The 23,267-nt window shown below is 44.3% G+C and overlaps 1 protein-coding gene across 1 annotated transcript in view; it reads right to left on the bottom strand.

Moving 5' to 3' along the window:
* Positions 1-23,267, bottom strand: part of LOC141141245 (dynein axonemal heavy chain 5-like) — a 334,052-nt gene that overhangs the window by 73,665 nt on the left and 237,120 nt on the right. The window contains exons 75-79 of the mRNA XM_073628924.1: positions 23,149-23,238; positions 21,883-22,028; positions 19,897-19,980; positions 18,034-18,193; positions 2,997-3,093 (exon numbers count right to left, since the gene is read on the bottom strand). Coding sequence (XP_073485025.1) covers positions 2,997-3,093; positions 18,034-18,193; positions 19,897-19,980; positions 21,883-22,028; positions 23,149-23,238 — 577 coding nt within the window. The remainder of the gene's footprint in view (positions 1-2,996; positions 3,094-18,033; positions 18,194-19,896; positions 19,981-21,882; positions 22,029-23,148; positions 23,239-23,267) is intronic.

Raw genomic sequence — 23,267 nt, 5'->3', positions numbered from 1 at the left:
ATCTAGAGGACACTGGCCCTTCTCTCCAAAAGGTTCTTGATATTATTGGGGCTTTTGGGAGGCATTCGGGGCTGACTATGAATTGGTCCAAATCACAGATTCTCCCCCTTGACCACTCACCCCCCCCCCATCATGCGACCTCCCTGCCACTACAAAGAGTGGCCTCAATTAAATATCTGGGCGTGATTATTACAAGAGATCTCAGTGAATTTATAGCAAATAACATCGAACCACTCTTCCCCCTCCTAAAATCTCGCACACAATCCTGGGCTAGACTCCCTCTGGGAGTAATGGGGAGAATTAATTTATTTAAAATGATACTCCTACCAAAACTTTTGTATATATTTTGGAACTCCCCAGTGTTAATCCCACTAGAAATCTTCAAAAAGATGGATCAAATCATCAACTCCTTCATATGGGGATCTAATAGGCACAAACTTGCTTGGAACACGATTAAAAACCCAACCTCGTCAGGCGGAGCGGCCGTACCAGACTTATACACCTATTATATAGCTGCGCAACTCTCACATTTTTATCATATTCACAAGACTGACGAACTCAGATATCAAACATTGGTATGTGAAAGACCAAATGACGATATGCACTCCCCACTACAAGTCCTATTTAGGAACGAGAGCAGGAGGTGAACAAATAAAATACGGCACCCTTTGCTACACCAGCACTGTCATGTCTGGCGAAAAGCGATCAAAATGTCCAATACCGATTTTTTTCACTCACACACACCCCTATGGCACAACCCTCTTCTGAGGGAACTTCTGACCCTGCAGGGAGCTAACAGGTGGGCTGCTAGGGGCATAGTGTTCCTATTCCAGGTTATTACAATATTTGGGGTAAGACACTTCCAAACACTCTGTGAAGAGTTTGACCTTCCCTCTACCATGCAATTTAGCTATTTGCAATTAAAACACGCGCTTCAGGCGCAATTCACAAACGGATTTCCCAATCCACAAATGCTCCCACTAGTGGATATCATCACAGGTTCCTCATCAGAAAAACTTATATCTAACCTATACACCGCACTACGTAATAGCACCACGGCCAGGATAGTAGACATAGCAAAATTCAAATGGGAGACAGACCTTGGCCAAATTGACAATTCTGACTGGGAAACTATACTGGAAAATGTACGGAAAACCTCACCTAAACTACCCGAACGCCTGACCCAACTGTACATCATTCATAAGTCGTATCTCACACCTGCCAGAATAGCCAAATTCTCTTCAAGCCAGAATCTAAATTGCCCAAGATGCCTAGGCACTCCATGCTCCTTTTTTCACTTGATCTGGGCATGCCCAGCAATAACTGAATACTGGACGCAGATCATAAAATTCCTCCATGATCATATGGGTTCACCACTACAACTGGACCCCAGACCGTGTTTACTGGGCCTACTTCCAGACGCCTTGTCCAGACCTCTAGATACACTCCTCAGTGAAACACTCTTCACTGCTAGGAAACTAATTGCCAAACATTGGTTGAGAACCACTTCTCCTTCTGTCCAAGACTGGTTGAGAGAGGTAAATGCGTCCCTGCCATATAAAAATATACTCTACATACACAGGGGTTGTCCCAAAAAGTACCATAAAATATGGAGCGTATGGCTAACCAACGATAATACCTGTACTACATGATCATTAAGATATACCTACAAGACTATAGAGGATACGACTCTCCTCACCCTAGATAGGTATTTTGGGGTAATGCCCAGCTCGATATGAACGATACAATGTAAATGGTTAACCTAGCTACAATGTCCAATTATGTACGTACCAATACCTCCCTAGCCCGATGTAAATTATGATGGAAATAGCAAGCTGGAATACCTGTAATGCTGTAACCACTGATGCTGATGACATGACATGCTTCTATTTTTTTTTGTATGATGTTTTCTGTCAACAATAAACGTGTTCTTTTCAAAAAAAAAAAAAGTGGAGTTCCCCTATAAGTCTAGTATTGTGTAGAATGTTTAAAGCGGGGGTTCACCCACACCGCCAAAAAAAAAAAATATTAAAAGCCAGCAGCTACAAATACTGCAGCTGCTGACTTTTAATACATGGCCACTTACCTGTCCAGGAGTCCAGCGATGTCGGCAGGGGACGCCGAGAACCCGCTCGGTTCTCAGCAGCTGCCGCCGCCATCCTAGGTGAGGGAATCAGGAAGTGAAGCGTTGCGGCTTCACTTCCCGGTTTCCCTACTACGCATGCGCGAGTCGCGCTGCGCGTCCCTAGTGGTCCCCGCTCTCTCCTGGGAGCTGTGTGTTCCCAGGAGACAGCGCGGTGGGGACAGGAAGAGGCATAGACTCCCATGGGAGTCTATGCCGGAAGTGGGTGCAAATACCTGTCTTAGACAGGTATCTGCACCCCCCTCCCCCCTGAAAGGTGCCAAATGTGACACCGGAGGGGGGGAGGGTTCCGAAAAGCGGAAGTTCCATTTTTGTGTGGAACTCCGCTTTAAATGTGTGCTGAAATATAAAATGTATTTTTTTCAGCATCAACTTTATTGTCTATTAAATTAATTAACTCGATCTTATGAACTTCAAAATCACATGGCTGTATCCTGTTATGGATGAAAAAGAAAAAAACAGAACATGGTAATAATTACAAATGTATAACAGAAGTACAAGGGATGTGAATTTTTACTCTGAATGTTAGGTATGTTCTTTATTGTACCATAATACTGCCCAGCAATGTTAGTGTGGCAATCTTCCCCCGCTGAGCTATTGTTTTCAGACAGGGGAACTGCCCCCCTGCCAGAACACACTAATCAGTGCTTGCATCCATTGGCTACCAGCGCTGGTCAGATGCTGGTTTTCCAGCATGCTTGTTTGACAGAAACTGGTTGTGAGACTGGCTTCTATCGGACAGGGAGCTGAACACACATGGGCTTAAAATCATCAAGTCTCCTGCCGATCATTTTCTGCCGATTTTCGGCCCATGTGTACTCAGCCTAAGTAAATACATTTGAATTTAACTTACCGATGTATCATATCAACAAACTTGCTGGTCTCCCCAATACAATATTGTATGTTCTTCCACCTTGCTCTATCAACTTTGTCAGCAGCATCTCTGAAGCCTAACGAAAAAACAAACACAAATTTGGTTAAAGGTATTTACTTTTCTTTTTCCTGACAAAACAACACTAATACATTTAAAGAAGCTAAGTGGTTGATTTACTAAAACGGTAGAGTGCAAAATCTGCTGCAGCTCTGTATGGTAGCCAATCAGCATCTACGTTTTATTGTCAAAGCTTAAAGAAGTTGTAAACCTCTATTGGTAAGTTGTACCTATGGGTAAGCCTATAATAAGGCTTACCTATTGTCATGTCACCTGAGTCCAGGTGACAGATGCACCCCGTTGGGGTCAGGAGTGCACCGCAAGCTAGTGGACCCTACGTCTGACTGCTGCAGATGAATCTCTAGGTGATTCAGGAGAGCAAGTATTCTGGAGCACCAACGCGGATTACACTGGGAGCTAGAGCATGAGATTTCCCACGACGTGGAATCTAAGAGCCAGCGGGTGATCACCAGAGGCCCCTAGTGGTGGGGATGGATTTAGCTGCAGTCTGGCTCCAGGTCGCGACCCCCAGGGCCTCCCAGCTCACGCTTATGGTAGACTACAGAAAGGTAGAGAGAAAGCAGCAGACTGTGACAACAAAGGATAGTCAAAGGTCGGGGCAACAAGCAGGTAAGGATAGTCAAGGAATACGCCAAGGTCGGGATGTGAAGCAGACAAGGACAGTCAAGAACAAGCCAAGATCAGTAACTAGAATCAGACATAGAACACACAGCAAGGAGCACATGGAAGCCAAACAAAATATTGATCAGCAGAGCTGGCTTGCAGTGCACAGGTTAATATAGTGTTCCCTGATAGGGGCTGGGGTGGAGCCATGCTTTGAGGAGAGATTACTTAAGCAGCCAGATGAACGGCGGCTGGTCTCGTAAGCTGAACACATGGAGAGGTAAGTTGACATACAAACATTACTGCGGATCCATGACAGTACCCCCCTCTTACGAGGCCTCCCCCGCCTGGGCCCAGGCTTAGAGGGAAACCTCAGCTGAAACCTTCTCAAAAGACGAGGCACAAAGACCTCAGATGCAGTGATCTAAGACTTCTCCTCAGGACCAAACATTTTCCAATGCACGAGGTACTGACGAATGCCTCTACAGAACCGGGAATTCAGAATTTAACTAACCTCGTACTCCTGATTATCCTCAGAAACTGGGGCCACGGTAGGAAGAGGACGACAGAACTTATTGAGGGCTAAAGGCTTCAGAAGGGCAACATGGAAGGAGAGATTTTGAGGCTTTTAGGAATCTGAAGTTTGAAACAAACCAGATTAAGTTTAGAGGTTATAGTGTACGGACCAATGAATCTTGGGGCAATTTTCAGAGAAGGAACTCGGAGCTTGATGTTACTGGTGGAGAGCCAGACTTTGTCCCCTGGCTGTACAGAAGGCAGTTTATGCCTGCAACGGTCAGCAAAGCCTTTGAATTTGTCAGCAGCTGCTCGAGGGAATCATGAACGTCACCATAAATGGAATTGAAAGACTCCTGAGCCGTAGCCAAAGCTGGAATGTCTGGAGAACAGGTCATGGGAAGAGGGAGTTGAGGGTGTTTTCCATAAGCTGTGAAAAAGGGTGATTCTGAGAACTGGTATTTACATGATTGTTGTGCGGGAAAGCTGCCCAATGGAGTAGAGAGGACCAATCGTCATGATGAGCAGAGACTAAGGTGCGGAGAAAGACCTCTAACTCCTGATTAACCCTCTCAGTCTGTCCATTGGCTTGAGGGTGGTAAGAAGAGGATAAATCCAAGACAATATTGAGGGATTTGCAAAAAGGTCTCCAAAAACAAGATGTAAATTGAACGCCCCTGTCGGAAACAATATGAGAAGGAACCCCATGGAGGCAGAAGATTTCTCAAACAAAAATGGGAACCAAATCAGGGGCAGAAGGGAGACCAGAAAGAGGAACAAAATGAGCCATCTTGGAGAACCGATCGATTACCACCCAAATAACTGTATTTTTCTCAGATAGTGGGAGATCGTGATAAAATCCATGGCAATGTGAGACCAGGGCTTCTTAGGAATGGGCAAGGGCATGAGAAGACCAGCAGGAGCTTGTGTGGAGGATTTAGACTGAGCACAGACATGACATGCCTTAACGTAGTCTTTGACATCTGAGTGGAGATTAAGCCACCAGTAGTGGCGACTGATGAGCAGGAAGGATTGGAGGAACCCAGCATGACCTGCCACCTTGAAATGTCCCCAACGGAGGATCTTAGCTCTTAGTTCAGTGGGGACAAAGGTCTTGTCAGGAGGAATTTTTGACTCCAGGATAGTAGAATGGGCAACAATGCATGAGGTTGGAATGATTGGCTCAGGTTCAGGGGTGGACTCCTCATCCAAAGTGTCAAATGACCTAGAGAGTGCATCAGCCTGACTGTTGCAGGGACCAGGTTTGTACATAATCATGACATTAAAACGGAAAAAGAAAAGACTCCATGGCCTGTCTGGGATTCAGACGTTTAGCATTCTGTAAGTACTGGAGATTCTTATGATCAGTAAAAATCGTTATGGAGTGAGGGGAACCCTCCAAGAGATGACACCGCTCCACTAACGCCCATTTAATTGCAAGAAATTCTCGATCACCAATAGCATAATTTCTCTCTGCCTGAGAATTTTTTTTGGAGAAGAACACACATGGTTGACGTCTCTTTTCAAAGGATTGAAGAAGCACAGCTCACATCCCCATTGAAGAAGCGTCCACTTGAATAAAAATGGATCCCCAGGATTAGGTCTCCTCAAGAGAGGTCAAGAAACAAAGGCCTGTTTCAGGTCGTGAAATGCAGAGAAAGCTTCAGGGGGCCGGTCCTTAACATTCACACCCTTCTTGGTGAAGGCGATAACAGCAATGGAAGAGTAATTCCTAATGAACTGCCTATAATAATTTGTGAACCCAAGAAAGCGCTGTGTGGCCTTGAGGCTAGCAGGAAGAGGCCAGTTGGTAATGGCGAAGACCTTTTCAGGATCCATATGAAGACCCAAACTCGAGACAAAGCATCCCAGAAACTGGACCTCAGAACATTCAAAAGAACATTTCTCCAGCTTAGCATACAGATTATTCTCTCTAAGGTGCTGAAGTACAGTGCGGTTTCTGTGGACAAGCAGATTTTCCGAAAAGATGAGAATGTCATTCAGATAGATGACAACAAACTGATACAGCAGATCCCTGAAGATTTCATTGACAAAGTTTTGGAGCACAGCTGAGGCATTACACAAACCAAAAGGCATAACCAAGTATTCATAATGCCCGTCTCTAGTGTTAAACGCGTTTTTTCATTCGTCACCTTCCCGTATCCGAATCAGATTGTATACACCTCTGAGATCCAACTTGGTAAAAATGGAGGCACCTTTCAACCTGTTGAATAGCTCAGAGATTAAGGGTAAGGGGTATTGATTTTTGATAGTCACCGTGTTTAAACCTTGATAGTCGATGCAGGGTCTCAAGGTACCATCCCTTTTGGATCGAAAAAGAACCCCGCTCTTTCAGGCGATGAGGATTTCTGGATGAAACCTCTCTAGATTCTCGGCGACATACATACATGGCCTGGGTCTCTGAGATGAACAGAGGGTAGGTACGACCCCTGGGCAGACTTGCTCCGGGAATGAGGTCAATAGCACAGTCAAAGGACCTGTGAGGAGGAAGCACCTCAGCTGATTTCTTGCAGAACACATCCTGGAAAGTCGATGTATGCAGCGAAAAACTCAGAAGATACAGATGTGGTAGCAACCGGAAGTCTCGCCTTGGAGGCCAGCTTGAGAAGGCAGGATGAGAAACATGAGGGACCCCAAGCCAGGATCTGCCCAGAAGCCCAGTTCACATATGGAGAGTGGAGCTGCAGCCAAGGAAGGCCCAATACAATGGGGGTTGAGGCCTTGGGAAGAATAAGTAAGGATATCCACTCCTGGTAGAGTATCCCTACAGACATTTTAATAGGGAGAGTCTGGAAGCGGATAGGGCCCCCTGGTAGAACAGTGCCATCAATTGCTGAGACTACTAGTGGCGTAGTGAGAGGCGAAGGGTAAGCTTCATAGAAGAAGCAGTTCTCCAGTCCATAAAATTGCCAGCAGCCCCGGAATCCAGGTATGCAAAGATCAATTGAGGTGAAGCGCCTACATGAAGTAACACCAGAAGAAGACGAGAAGGTGATGTTTCTGGGTCCAATACTCCACCTTCCAGATGTATGAGACCCCAAGCATTTCCCAGACGAAGCTAGCAGGGGTCACAAAAATGACCCTTGCCCTCACAATAGAGACACAAGCCCAGAGTTCTGCGCCTAGCATGTTCTTCGGGAGTAGCCTGGTCCGACTCAGCTGCACTCAGCAGGCAGAAGATGCTCCACGGGACAAAGGGAGGGGAGCTCAGACTGGCTAGGGCCCAGGGAGTGCTGGCGTATTTTTTCTAGGGACCTCTCCGGAAAACGAATATTGATCTGGTTGACGAATATTGATTCTGGAGTACCAACATGGATCACACTGGGAGCTAGAGCATGAGATTTCCCAGGGCACAGAATCTAAGAGCCAGCGGGTGTTCACCAGAGGCCCCTAGTAGTGGGGATGGATTTAGCTGCAGTCTGGCTCCAGGTCATGACCCCCAGGGCCTCCCAGCTCACACTCACGATTGACTACAGAAAGGTAGAGAGGAAGCAGCAGACTGCGACAACAAAGGATAGTCAGGAGATAGCCAAAGGTCGGGACAACAAGCAGGTAAGGATAGTCAAGGAACAAGCCAAGGTCAGGATATGAAGCAGACAAGGTCAGTCAAGAAAAAGACAAGATCGGTAACTAGATGCAGACGGAAGCAAAACACACAATATTGATCAGCATGGCTGGCTTTCAGTGCACAGGTTAACCACTTAAGGACCGCCTCACGCCGATGTACATCGGCAAGGCGGCACGGGCAGGCAAAATCACGTACATATACGTGATTTGCCTCCCGCGGGTGGGGGGTCCGATCGGACCCCCCCCGGTGCCCGAGGCGGTCCTGTTTTGTTCCCCGGCGATTGGAGGTGAGGGGGAGGCCATCCGTTCGTGGCCCCCCCCTCGCGATCGCCGCCGGCCAATGAGAATCTTCCTTTGCTGCTGTATGCTAAACAGCAGCAAAGGAAGTGATGTCATCTCTCCTCGGCTCGGTATTTTCCGTTCCGGCGCCGAGGAGAGAAGACATCTATGTGAGTGTAAAACACAAACACACACAGTAGAACATGCCAGGCACACAAAACACCCCGATCCCCCCCCGATCGCCCCCCGATCCCCCCCAATCACCCCCCCCCCTGTCACAAACTGACACCAAGCAGTTTTTTTTTTTTTTTCTGATTACTGCATTGGTGTCAGTTTGTGACAGTTACAGTGTTGGGACAGTTAGGGTTAGCCCCCTGTAGGTCTAGGATACCCCCCTAACCCCCCCCTAATAAAGTTTTAACCCCTTGGTCATCCCCCGTCACCAGTGTCACTAAGCGATCATTTTTCTGATCGCTGTATTAGTGTCGCTGGTGACGCTAGTTAGGGACGTAAATATTTAGGTTCGCCGTCAGCGTTTTATAGCGTCAGGGACCCCCATATACTACCTAATAAATGTTTTAACCCCTTGATGGCCCCCTGGGGTGCACATTGCAGGGGCTTCTATCTCTAAGTGATTCTTTCTACAAGTGATATGCACTTCAATCTCTGCACTTCAGCGATTGCACGAAGCAAACAAATACAGCAATCTGCACTGGAAAGCACCTAACAGACTGCAGGTGACCCGTCTCTCTAATAAGCTCTCCTTCCACTCTGTAACATGCACTCTCTACCACTGCTTCTGACACTCCTGTCCTCTCTCCTCAAACTCTCTTACCTTCACCCCCCCTCTCCACCCGCCTGCTTATACATATCACCCTGCCTTCTGTCTTCTCCCTACTACTGCTCCTACCAACTCTTGCTCATTCTACATCCATACACTGATAAAACCTCCAGTACTCTGAGACATGCCCCTTCACATAAATCACAATCCCACATTACCTCCCTCGCCCTCCTGCTTCTCCTAATCTCTGGTGACATATCCCCAAACCCTGGGCCACCATCATCTGTCTTTGCCCATCGCTCCCATCCCCCTACACCCTCTGGCAGGAGCCGTAACCCACAGAACTTGGTCTCTATTCCTCTTTCCAAAACCAGCCCCCACCTTTTCCTGTGCCCTGTGGAATGCACGGTCTGCAACAAACTCACCGCCCTTCACGACCTCTTTATCACAAATTCCTTTAACCTACTTGCCATTACTGAAACCTGGCTTCATGAATCGGACACTATTTCTCCTGCTTCCCTCTCCCATGGGGGCCTTCTCTGGACTCACTACCCCAGACCAAGTGGACGGAAGGGAGGTGGAGTGGGAATCCTTCTAGCCCCATGCAGCACCTATCAGGTACTTCACCCACCTCCCTCTCTGACACTCTCCTCTTTTGAGGCACATTGCATTCGTCTATTCTCTCCCGTTTCTCTAAGAATTGCTGTCATCTACCGGCCCCCTGGACCAGTATCAGCCTTTCTTAATGACTTCTCTGCCTGGCTACCCTACTTTCTCTCTGCTGAAATCCCCACAATCATTCTTGGGGACTTCAACATCCCTGTTAACACTAACACTACTACTACTTCTAAACTTCTCAGTCTCACCTCATCGCTTGACCTGAAGCAATGGATACAGGCTCCTACCCACTCCAACGGCAATACCCTTGACCTTGCCTTCTCCTATCTGTGCACTCCGTGCAACCTTTCCAACAATCCACTCCCACTCTCTGATCACCACCTTATTAGTTTTGCTCTCTCCTTGTCTTCCACCTCTTTTCCCTCCAACCGCCTAACGGTTACCCGTAGAAACCTTTGCCACCTCAACCCTTCTCTTCTCTACTCTGCTACTGATCACCTCTATGACAAAATCTCACCTCTGTCCTGCCCCAACCAAGCTACTTTCATCTACAACAGCTCACTGTCTTCTTCCCTTGACAAGCTTGCCCCCCTCACTACACGCAGAATTAGGCCCGACTGCTACAACCCTGGCAAACAGATGACACCAGAAGTCTCAGAAAACGTAGCCACGCTCTTGAGCGCCTGTGGCATAAGACTAAGACCCAGGAAGACTTCACACAATATAAATCTGCTCTCTTAAAATACTACTCCTGCCTTCACACTGCCAAACAGACCTACTTTATCACACTCATTAACACCTTCTCATCCAGTCCACGTCAACTCTTCTCTACCTTCAATACTCTACTCTGTCCTCCACTGTCTCCACCCACCAACACACTCACTACCCAGGAGATTGCCAATCACTTCAAAACTAAGATTGATACAATTCATGAGGAGATCACCAATGTGCAAAAACCTCCCCCATGCAACACCCCATGTCCACAGATACAATCATTACTTCCCTCATTCAACCCTGTTACTATTACTGAGGTTGCTAAACTTTTATCTAGCACCCATCTAACCACTTGCCCCCTGGATCCTGTTCCCTCGCAAATGCTACGCTCACCCTCTGACTCGATTCTACACTCTCTAACTCACATTTTCAACCTCTCCCTCTCCTGTGGCATCTTCCCAAACTCTCTAAAACATGCGCTAGTCATCCCCATTCTAAAAAAGCCCTCACTGGATCCCACCAATCTCAACAACTTACGTCCAATCTCCTTACTCTCCTTCTCCTCCAAACTTCTTGAAAGACTGGTCTATATCCGACTAAGCGACCATCTGACCATGAATAAACTTCTAGATCCCCTCCAGTCCGGTTTTCGCCCTCAACACTCCACGGAAACTGCTCTCCTTAAACTCTCAAATGACCTACTAATGGCTAAAGCCAATGGACACTATTCTGTACTACTCCTCCTGGATCTCTCTGCTGCCTTTGACACAGTGGACCACCCCCTCCTCCTCAAAAAACTCCACTCCTTTGGTCTCCGTGACTGTACTCTTCGCTGGTTCTCATCCTACCTATCACACCGCTCCTTCAGTGTCACTTACAACTCTACTTCCTCCTCTCCTCTTCCTTTTTCCGTTGGGGTCCCCCAAGGTTCTGTTCTTGGACCTCTCCTTTTCTCAATCTACACCACCTCCTTGGGTCAGTTGATTGCCTCCCATGGCTTTCAATATCATCTCTACGCTGATGACACCCAAATCTATCTCTCCACCCCCCAGCTCTCTCCATCTGTCTCCTCACGCATTACCAACTTACTAGCAGACATATCAGCCTGGATGTCACATCATTTCCTCAAACTCAACCTATCCAAAACCGAGCTCATGATATTTCCTCCCTCAGGTGCCACTTCCCCTGCTTTCCCTGTCAATATCAACGGCTCAACTATCAACCCATCTCCCCACGCCAGGGTCCTAGGTGTAATCCTGGACTCTGAACTAACCTTTCGACCCCACATTCTATCACTATCCAAAGCTTGCCGCCTCAATCTCCGCAACATCTCCAAGGTACGCCCCTTCCTAACCAATGTCACCACAAAGCTTCTAATCCACTCCCTGGTCATCTCCCGCCTCGACTACTGCAACTCCCTCCTCATTGGTTTACCTCTAAATAGGCTATCCCCACTTCAGTCCATCATGAAAGCTGCTGCCAGGCTTATCCACCACACAAACCGCTCAGCGTCTGCTACACCCCTCTGCCAATCCCTCTATTGGCTGCCACTCAATCACCGAATTAAATTCAAGATACTAACTATAACTTACAAAGCCATCCACAACCTGGCCCCCAGCTACATCTCTAACCTAGTCACAAAATACCAATCTAATCGTTCTCTTCGCTCCTCCCAAGACCTCCTGCTCTCAAACTCCCTTGTCACCTCATCCCATGCTCGCCTTCAGGACTTCTCCAGAGCCTCCCCCATCCTCTGGAATGCTCTACCCCAATCCGTCCGATTTTCTCCTACTTTATCCACTTTCAGACGATCCCTGAAAACTCATCTCTTCAGAGAAGCCTATCTGGCCCCCACCTAACAACTGTACATTTATCTTCTCAATCAGCACATCACCCACAGTTATTACCTCTTGTATCTTTTGACCTTCCCTCTTAGATTGTAAGCTCTAAGGAGCAGGGCCCTCTGATTCCTACTGTATCAAAGTGTATTGTATTTGTACTGTCTACCCTCAAGTTGTAAAGCGCTACGTAAACTGTTGGCGCTATATAAATCCTGTATAATAATAATATAATAGCTAACCCTTTCACCACTGATCACCGTATAACCGTTACAGGTGACGCTGGTTAGTTCGTTTATTTTTTATATTGTCAGGGCACCCGCAGTTTATTACCGAATAAAGGTTTAGCCCGCTGATCGCCCGGCGGTGATATGCGTCGCCCCAGGCAGCGTCAGATTAGCGCCAGTACCGCTAACACCCACGCAGCATACGCCTCCCTTAGTGGTATAGTATCTGATCGGATCAATATCTGATCAGATCTATACTGGCGTCCCCAGCAGTTTAGGGTTCCCAAAAACGCAGTGTTAGCGGGATCAGCCCAGATACCTGCTACCACCTGCGTTTTGCCCCTTCGCCCGGCCCAGCCCACCCAAGTGCAGTATCGATCGATCACTGTCACTTACAAAACACTAAACGCATAACTGCAGCGTTCGCAGAGTCAGGCCTGATCCCTGCGATCGCTAACAGTTTTTTTGGTAGCATTTTGGTGAACTGGCAAGCAAGCACCAGCCCCAGGCAGCGTCAGGTTAGCGCCAGTAGCGCTAACACCCACACACGCACCGTACAACTCCCTTAGTGGTATAGTATCTGAACGGATCAATATCTGATCCGATCAGATCTATACTAGCGTCCCCAGCAGTTTAGGGTTCCCAAAAACGCAGTGTTAGCGGGATCAGCCCAGATACCTGCTAGCACCTGCGTTTTGCCCCTCCGCCCAGCCCGGCCCAGCCCACCCAAGTGCAGTATTGATCGATCACTGTCACTTACAAAACACTAAATGCATAACTGCAGCATTCGCAGAGTCAGGCCTGATCCCTGCGATCGCTAACAGTTTTTTTGGTAGCATTTTGGTGAACTGGCAAGCACCAGCCCCAAGCAGCGTCAGGTTAGCGCCAGTACCGCTAACACCCACGCACGCAGCGTACACCTCCCTTAGTGGTATAGTATCTGAACGGATCAATATCTGATCCGATCAGATCTATACTAGCGTCCCCAGCAGTTTAGGGTTCCCAAAAACGCAGTGTTAGTGGGATCAGCCCAGATACCTGCTAGCACCTGCGTTTTGCCCCTCCGCCCGGCCCAGCCCAGCCCACCCAAGTGCAGTATCGATCGATCACTGTCACTTACAAAACACTAAACGCATAACTGCAGCATTCGCAGAGTCAGGCCTGATCCCTGCGATCGCTAACAGTTTTTTTTGTAGCGTTTTGGTGAACTGGCAAGCACCAGTGGCCTAGTACACCCCGGTCGTAGTCAAACCAGCACCGCAGTAACACTTGGTGAAGTGGCGAGTCCCACAAGTGCAGTTCAAGCTGGTGAGGTGGCAAGCACAAGTAGTGTTCCGCTGCCACCAAAAAGACAAACACAGGCCCGTCGTGACCATAATGCCCTTCCTGCTGCATTCGCCAATCCTAATTGGGAACCCACCACTTCTGCAGCACCCGTACTTCCCCCATTCACATCCCCAACCAAGTGCAGTCGGCTGCATGAGAGGCATTTTCTTTATGTCCTCCCGAGTACCCCTACCCAGCGAACCCCCCCCAAAGAAGATGTCGTGTCTGCAGCAAGCGCGGATATAGGCGTGACACCCGCTATTATTGTCCCTCCTGTCCTGACAATCCTGGTTTTTGCATTGGTGAATGTTTTGAACGCTACCATGCACTAGTTGAGTATTAGTGTAGGGTACAGCATTGCACAGACTAGGCACACTTTCACAGGGTCTCCCAAGATGCCATCGCATTTTGAGAGACCCGAACCTGGAACCGGTTGCAGTTATAAAAGTTAGTTACAAAAAAAGTGTAAAAAAAAAAAAATATATATAAAATAAAAAAAAATAGTTGTCGTTTTATTGTTCTCTCTCTCTCTATTGTTCTGCTCTTTTTTACTGTATTCTATTCTGCAATGTTTAATTGCTATTATGTTTTATCATGTTTGCTTTTCAGGTATGCAATTTTTTATACTTTACCGTTTACTGTGCTTTATTGTTAACCATTTTTTTGTCTTCAGGTACGCCATTCACGACTTTGAGTGGTTATACCAGAATGATGCCTGCAGGTTTAGGTATCATCTTGGTATCATTCTTTTCAGCCAGCGGTTGGCTTTCATGTAAAAGCAATCCTAGCGGCTAATTAGCCTCTAGACTGCTTTTACAAGCCGTGGGAGGGAATGCCCCCCCCCCACTGTCTTTCGTGTTTTTCTCTGGCTCTCCTGTCTCAACAGGGAACCTGAGAATGCAGCCGGTGATTCAGCCAGCTGACCACAGAGCTGATCAGAGACCAGAGTGGCTCCAAACATCTCTATGGCCTAAGAAACCGGAAGCTACGAGCATTTTATGACTTAGATTTCGCCGGATGTAAATAGCGCCATTGGGAAATTGGGGAAGCATTTTATCACACCGATCTTGGTGTGGTCAGATGCTTTGAGGGCAGAGGAGAGATCTAGGGTCTAATAGACCCCAATTTTTTCAAAAAAGAGTACCTGTCACTACCTATTGCTATCATAGGGGATATTTACATTCCCCGAGATAACAATAAAAATGATTAAAAAAAAAAAAAAAATGAAAGGAACAGTTTAAAAATAAGATAAAAAAGCAAAAAAATAATAAAGGAAAAAAAAAAAAAAAAAAAAAAAAAGCACCCCTGTCGCCCCCTGCTGTTGCGCTAAGGCGAACGCAAGCGGCGGTCTGTTGTCAAACGTAAACAGCAATTGCACCATGCATGTGAGGTATCACCGCGAAGGTCAGATCGAGGACAGTAATTTTTGCAGTAGACCTCCTCTGTAAATCTAAAATGGTAACCTGTAAAGGCTTTTAAAGGCTTTTAAAAATGTATTTATTTTGTTGCCACTGCACGTTTCTGCGCAATTGTAAAGCATGTCATGTTTGGTATCCATGTACTCGGCCTAAGATCATCTTTGTTATTTCATCAAACATTTGGGCAATATAGTGTGTTTTAGTGCATTAAAATTTTAAAAAGTGTGTTTTTTCCCCAAAAAATGCGTTTGAAAAATCGCTGCGCAAATACTGTGTGAAAAAAAAAAAAATGAAACACCCACCATTTAAATCTGTAGGGCATTTGCTTTAAAAAAATATATAATGTTTGGGGGTTCAAAGTAATTTTCTTGCAAAAAAAAATAACTTTTTCACGTAAACAATAAGTGTCAGAAAGGGCTTTGTCTTCAAGTGGTTAGAAGAGTGGGTGATGTGTGACATAAGCTTCTAAATGTTGTGCATAAAATGCCAGGACAGTTCAAAACCCCCCCAAATGACCCCATTTTGGAAAGTAGACACCCCAAGCTATTTGCTGAGAGGCATGTCGAGTCCATGGAATATTTTATATTGCGACACAAGTTGCGGGAAAGAGACAAATTTTTTTTTTTTTTTTTGCACAAAATTGTCACTAAATGATATATTGCTCAAACATGCCATGGGAATATGTGAAATTACACCCCAAAATACATTCTGCTGCTTCTCCTGAGTACGGGGATAGCACATGTGTGAGACTTTTTGGGAGCCTAGCCGCGCACGGGACCCCGAAAACCAAGCACCGACTTTAGGCTTTCTAAGGGCGTGAATTTTTGATTTCACTCTTCACTGCCTATCACAGTTTCGGAGGCCATGGAATGCCCAGGTGGCACAACCCCCCCCCCAAATGACCCCATTTTGGAAAGTAGACACCCAAAGCTATTTGCTGAGAGGTATAGTGAGTATTTTGCAGACCTCACTTTTTGTCACAAAGTTTTGAAAATTGAAAAAAGAAAAAAAAAAAAAAGTTTTTTCTTGTCTTTCTTCATTTTCAAAAACAAATGAGAGCTGCAAAATACTCACCATGCATCTCAGCAAATAGCTTGGGGTGTCTACTTTCCAAAATGGGGTCATTTGGGGAGGTTTTGTGCCACCTGGGCATTCCATGGCCTCCGAAACTGTGATAGGCAGTGAAGAGTGAAATCAAAAATTTTCACCCTTAGAAATCCTGAAGGCGGTGATTGGTTTTCGGGGTCCCGTGCACGGCTAGGCTCCCAAAAAGTCCCACACATGTGGTATCCCCATACTCAGGAGGAGCAGCTAAATGTATTTTGGGGTGCAATTCCACATATGCCCATAGCCTGTGTGAGCAATATATCATTTAGTGACAACTTTGTGCAAAAAAAAAAAAAAAAAGTGTCACTTTCCCGCAACTTGTGTCAAAATATAAAATATTCCATGGACTCAATATGCCTCTCAGCAAATAGCTTGGGGTGTCTACTTTCCAAAATGGGGTCATTTGGGGGGGTTTTGTGCCACCTGGGCATTCCATGGCCTCCGAAACTGTGATAGGCAGTGAAGAGTGAAATCATAAATTTACACCCTTAGAAATCCTGAAGGCGGTGATTGGTTTTCGGGGCCCCGTACGCGGCTAGGCTCCCAAAAAGTCCCACACATGTGGTATCCCCATACTCAGGAGAAGCAGCAGAATGTATTTTGGGGTGCAATTCCACATAGGCCCATGGCCTGTGTGAGCAATATATCATTTAGTGACAACTTTTTGTAAATATTTTTTTTTTTTTGTCATTATTCAATCACTTGGGACAAAAAAAATAAATATTCAATGGGTTCAACATGCCTCTCAGCAATATCCTTGGGGTGTCTATTTTCCAAAATGGGGTCATTTGGGGGGGTTTTGTACTGCCCTGCCATTTTAGCACCTCAAGAAATGACATAGGCAGTCATAAACTAAAAGCTGTGTAAATTACAGAAAATGTACCCTAGTTTGTAGACGCTATAACTTTTGCGCAAACCAATAAATATACGCTTATTGACATTTTTTTTACCAAAGACATGTGGCTGAATACATTTTGGCCTAAATGTATGACTAAAATTGAGTTTATTGGAGTTTTTTTATAACAAAAAGTAGAAAATATCATTTTTTTTCAAAATTTTCGGTCTTTTTCCGTTTATAGCGCAAAATATAAAAACCGCAGAGGTGATCAAATACCATCAAAAGAAAGCTCTATTTGTGGGAAGAAAAGGACGCAAATTTCGTTTGGGTACAGCATTGCATGACCGCGCAATTAGCAGTTATAGCGACGCAGTGCCAAATTGGAAAAAGACCTCTGGTCCTTAGGCAGCATAATGGTCCGGGGCTCAAGTGGTTAATATAGTGTTCCCTGATAGGGATTACTTAAGCAGTAATTACTTAAGCAGCCAGGTGAAAGGCAGCTGGTCTCTTAAACTGAACACATGGAGTGGTAAGCTGACAGACAAACATTACTGCGGACCCATGACACCTATAGGTAATGTAAATACGCCGTTTAGGAGGTATTTTCTGTACACTGCGCCGATTATGACATTGGCACATGTGCTGTGAAGAAGCGACCGCCCGTGCTGTTTTCTCAATAGCAAGTGCCGTGACTGGCGGCTCCCACGCACATGCACGGGAGTGACGTCACACGACGGCCTGTTACAGAGCCGGAGTCCGTGGCCATGGAAGCAAGAGGGGTGAACATGAATGCGGCCTGCAGCGGGGACAGCGCGGACTTCGTTTGCAGGTAAGTGTCACATAATGTGTGATGGATCCTAGCACATTATACTTTTACTTTGCAGGGGGAAAAAACAGGAAGTAAAACCCATCAGGGTTTACTTCCTCTTTAACTGAACAAGCTGAAGTTAGAAGCTGATTGGCTACCATGCAAGTGTAAGATGTACAATTTAAAATGTACAAACCTATGTCACCTTACTGTCATGCTGAATATTGCAATAAAAAGTTTATAACCTGTCACAGCAGGAAAATTACATTATCCTTACCTCGCTTTGGTGGGGATGACTTTCCTACAGGTGAAGGCTGAAATCTGCTACTGGCTCTGCTGTCTGATTTTTCATTTAATGGACTTGGAGATTTTAGAGGTTCATTTGTATTTTCAGATTTTGGGAGGCAGCTGATCATGACCAAAGCCATTTCTAAAATCTAAAATCAGGGGGGAAAAAAGTGTAATAATTATTTTAATTGAATGGCTTACCTAAATATGGTGTCATATTTATAAAGGACAAACAGCAGGGGAATAAATAATTATGGGACGTTGCTTCACTGGCCCAGCAATCTTGACAAGAATATTCCTGGGTTACCAATCACAATTCGTCACCCTAATAAATAAGTCCAATTGTTTCTGTACTTGCAATGATGAAGAGAACATAGAACAGAAGAATTACTGTATTTCCAGCTCCAAGTCGCTTTGGATATGTCCCTATGAGCTTGCCACATCTTACCACTGGGTTTTTTGCCCATTCCTCTTTGTAAAACTGCTCCAGCTCCTTCAAGTTGGATGGTTTGCGCTTGTGAACATCAGTCTTTAAGTATGACCACGGATTTTCTATTGGATTGAGGTCTGGGCTTTGACTAGGCCATTCCAACACATTTACATGTTTCCCCTTAAACCACTCAAGTATTGCTTTAGCAGTGTGTTTGGGGTCATTGTCCTGCTGGAAGGTGAACCCACGTCCTAGCCTCAAATCACACACAGAGTGGTACAGGTTTTGCGCAAGAATATCCCTGCATTTAGCACCATCCGTTTTTCCCTCAACTCTGACCAGTTTCCCAGTCCTGACTGCTGAAAAACATCCCCACAGCATGATGCTGCCACCACCATGTTTCACTGTTGGGATGGTGTTCTTTGGGTGATGTGATGTGTTGGGTTTGCGCCAGACATAGCGTTTTCTTTGATGGCCAAAAAGTTGAATTTTAGTCTCATCAGACCAGAGCACCTTCCTTTACATTTTGGGAGTCTCCCACATGCCTTTTCGCAAACTCAAAATGTGCCATTTTGTTTTTTTCTGAAAGTAATGGCTTTCTTCTGGCCACTCTGCTATAAAGCCCAACTCTATGGAGCGTACAGCTTATTTTCGTCCTATGTACAGATACTCCAGTCTCTGCTGTGGAACTCTGCAGCTCCTACAGGTTTACCTCCGGTCTCTGTGCTGCCTCTCTGAATAATGCCCTCCTTGACCAGTCCGTGAGTTTTGGTGTGCAGCCGTCTCTATGCAGGTTTGCTGTTGTGCCATGTTCTTTCCATTTGGTTATGATAGATTTGATGGTGCTCCTAGGGATCATCAAAGATTTGGATTTTTTTTATAACCTAACCCTGACTTGTACTTCTCAACAACATTATCTCTTACTTGTTTGGAGAGTTCCTTGGTCTTCATGGCAGTGTTTGGTTAGTGGTGCCTCTTGCTTAGGTTTTGCAATGACAGATCATGTGACACTTAGATTTCACACAGGCGGACATCATTTCACTAATTATGTGACTTCTGAAGGTAATTAGTTGCACCAGAGCTTTTTATGGGCTTCATAACAAAGGGAGTGAATACATACGCACATGCCAATTATCAGTTTTTAATTTCTGAAAAATAGTTTTATGTATATATTTTACTAATTTTACTTCCCCAACTTAGACTATTGTGTTCTGATCCATCACATATAATTCAGATTAAAAAAACATTAAACTAAAGGCTGTAATGTAACAAAATAGGTAAAAAGCCAAGGAGGGTGAATACTTTTGCAAGGTACTGTACTTCTAATATATGATAGAAGATGAAAGTCCAACCTTAGTAGTTTTCTGCTAGCTCACCTGATTTTACCCTGTTCTGAGTTTTATAAAAATTGTTATTCCTTACCTGGCCAACCAGATATGGGGGGTTTTGGCATCGTAAAAGTCTTTCCACACATGGTTTGTCCACCTTACCACACCAATGCATCACCTGCAAGGAAACCTTAACATTTACAACCTAACACAGCAGTTATAGATGTTCAGCTTTGAAAAAAAATGTACTCTTTATGTAGCTCATTTAAACTTGTAAGCACTGTCTACTGTGTACAAAAACTTAACCAGAATTTTTTGTGATCCACCAGTTTCCCCCCTTATCAGTTGCATAAAACTACATACAGTTTTTCTGGAACTTGTATTATTCATTGATTTTTTTGTAGGACAAACAAGACTCCTTTGGAAATATTGGGGGTTATTTATGAAAGGCAAATCCACTTTGCACTACAAGTGCAAACTACAAGTGCAATGTCCACTTGAAATTGCACTGAAAATGCACTTGGAAATGCAGTCGCTGTAGATCTGAGGGGGACATGCAAGGGAAATAAAAAACAGCATTTTAGCTTACACATGATTAGATAATAAAATCAGCAGAGCTTCCCCTCATTTCAGATTTACCCCTCAGATTTACAGCGACTGCACTTCCAAGTGCACTTTTAGTGCAATTTCAAGTGCACTTTGCACTTGTAGTACAAAGTGGGTTTGCCTTTCGTAAATAACCCCCATTGTCTTACAAAAAATGCATGTTTTTTCTATATGGACCTATGTTAGTTTTAAAATAGGTAGTGTTACTGCAATTAAAAAAGTATACATTTTATTCTATAACTTGCCCCATTTGTACTGATGCTTCTGGCACAAAGCATGGCAAAGATATTTGCAAATGACAAAAGTGCCTTTTTTAAATTTTGCAGGAATTTTTTTTAACATACAAAAAGAATATAAATAAAATATGGTAAATAAATAGAAATAGACAACTAAAGGTTGATTTGTGGTTAAATAAGAATATATTAAAAAAAAAAAAAACAAGCTTTTTTTTTTTACAGGGAAAGTTTATGTAACTGCAAGGTCAGACCTTTGATTTACATATGAATGAAATAGTAAATACGATCTAACAGTTCTTGCATTGTGGTAAACACGGGCCAAATATTGGCTGGGATCAGCTGGTTCCACAGAAACTGACTGACATTCAGCCAGTGTATGCAGCAGCCTGTCTGGCTTCTGCCAGGGGGCAGTACTCCTATCATAACACAAAAGCTCAGCGGGGAGATAGCTGTACTAACATTGCATGGTTAGTACAGCATACCCCTTGCAAGCTCCTTAGTTTTTTTTTTTCATTTAGCCCACTGGGTTGAACATAAAAAAAAAAAACTACCTGTGTCTACCAGACTTAAAGTGGTTGTAAAGGGTGAAGGTTTAAACCTTCAGTGTGCAGCTCCCACCGCTCCCCTAATACTTACCCAAGCCTGAGTGTGATTCAGCGATGTGTACGAGAACAGCAGTTATCTGGGCCCTCTTATTGCTCATTGGCTGTGACACAGCAGCAGGAGTCGTAGGCTTCCGCTGCTGTCAATCACAGCCAGTGAGGAGGGAGCAGGGGGCGGGACTGAGCCATGCTCTGCGTTTCCCATAGACGCACAGAAGCGACTTGGGAACGAGCACGCACGAGTGTCCCCAGAGAAAGTCACTTGCTCTGGGGACACTCAGCAAAGGGGAAGGGCCAAAAGCACCGGCAGGGGACCTGAGAAGAGGAGGATCGGGCTGCTCTGTGCAAAACCATTGCATAGAGCAGGTGAGTATGATGTGTTTATTATTTTAAAGGGAAAAAAAACAAAACTTTATAACCACTTTAAGTGTCATTTTACACAGGAATTGCAACTGTTTTTGCTATGTGATACATATTGACAGTATTTACTGCGGAGTGGCGGCAACAGGATAGAGGATTGTGGCGTAAATAAAATAAAAATGTTAAAAGCAGATTTGAATGTGATACTGTGGCTTTGCCTGCTCTGTTTTTATTTATCTCATATTAATAAAATATTTAAAAAAATAAAAGATGTACCTCATTTTTCACAATTTGCAGATTTTTCTTTCGTTCATTCAGTTCATCTGCTGCTTTCTCTGTCTTTTGCGTGACATCCTGAAGGTAGGACTTTTTACTGGCCTCCTTCATGCGGTTAAATGCATCATCATATTCATCACTATTATCTAGGATTTACCAGGAAAAAAGTAATACTCAGTTTATAATGTAAAGAATACACGTTACAGTTTATACTAGTACTGTGTGAAGCAAAACTTTTGTACATCTAGATGTTTTCTATTATTGTTTCTATTTATATCTGGCTGCTGCCAAAAGCAAGGAGGGATTTTAAATGACAGTGGAGTTAATTTACTAAAGAAATAAAGGCTTAAGTAAAGTAAAGGTTTAATCATTCAGTCACATGCAAGCAAAAATGTTTAAAATGTTTTTGTTTTTTTAAATTTTCTTTGCACATGATTAGGTATTCAAAGTGAATACAGCTTAACCTCAACCACTAAGCTAAGCGAACATACACTTTGTAAAGTGAACAGTCTCTATTCCTTTAGTAAATTAACACCAGTGTGTAATTGGGGTACCTGTTAAATCACATCCTTAAAAAAAAATGGCAAAATGTACTACATTCATTTAATTTTTGGTTTGAAAAGCTTGCAACCAAAACTGCTCAGCTATGCAACACTGGTAAAAAGTAGAGTACAATATAGCTTTGCCCGTTTTTCAAATATTACAAAAATAATTGAAGTGAAAAAATGTCTTTATAGATCATGCCGAATTTGTGAATACTACAGTTTAGTCACATTATAGAAAGTATTTTTTGGCATATTGCATTGTTGATATTTAATACAATGTACACCCATGACACTGGTGTCACAAAGAATTATGGGTTTTCTAAAAACAAAACAGCACAGCAAGGACATTTTCAGATTATCTCTCTTTAAGTGGAACTCCATCAGTGAAACTGGCAAGCAGAGAGGGTTAGGGGGATTGTTTTTAATTTCTTTGATAATTTAGCTATGTGTATTAATTTGAGCTTGAGCTGTTGAGATTTGTAGACATTTTCTTTTCATCAAAGCAGATTTGCACTGCCCTATACCATGGCCACAAAGGCACAGCTTGTAAATATTGAAATCATCTCTTGCATTTAAAATAAAAGGTTGTGTTTCTATTTACAATTTTCTTTAAAGGGCGATGTGTTTATCTACATCCTTTAATCACTTTACTGCTCACTAAATTCCATAATAATATGAGTATAAAGAAATACAAAAACACATGAAAAAGTATACACTATACCTTCCTTTAATAAGTCATCATCCTCTTGAAAATTATCTAGTTCATTTTCATTTTGTGACAAAAATATTTGAAGAGTTTCATCTCCAAGACCTGATTAATAAGGAAATAGCAAAAATTAA

Source organism: Aquarana catesbeiana, linkage group LG04 (assembly GCF_042186555.1).
Source record: "Aquarana catesbeiana isolate 2022-GZ linkage group LG04, ASM4218655v1, whole genome shotgun sequence".
NCBI lineage: Eukaryota > Metazoa > Chordata > Amphibia > Anura > Ranidae > Aquarana > Aquarana catesbeiana.
This window is presented reverse-complemented; position numbering and strand designations above follow the sequence as displayed.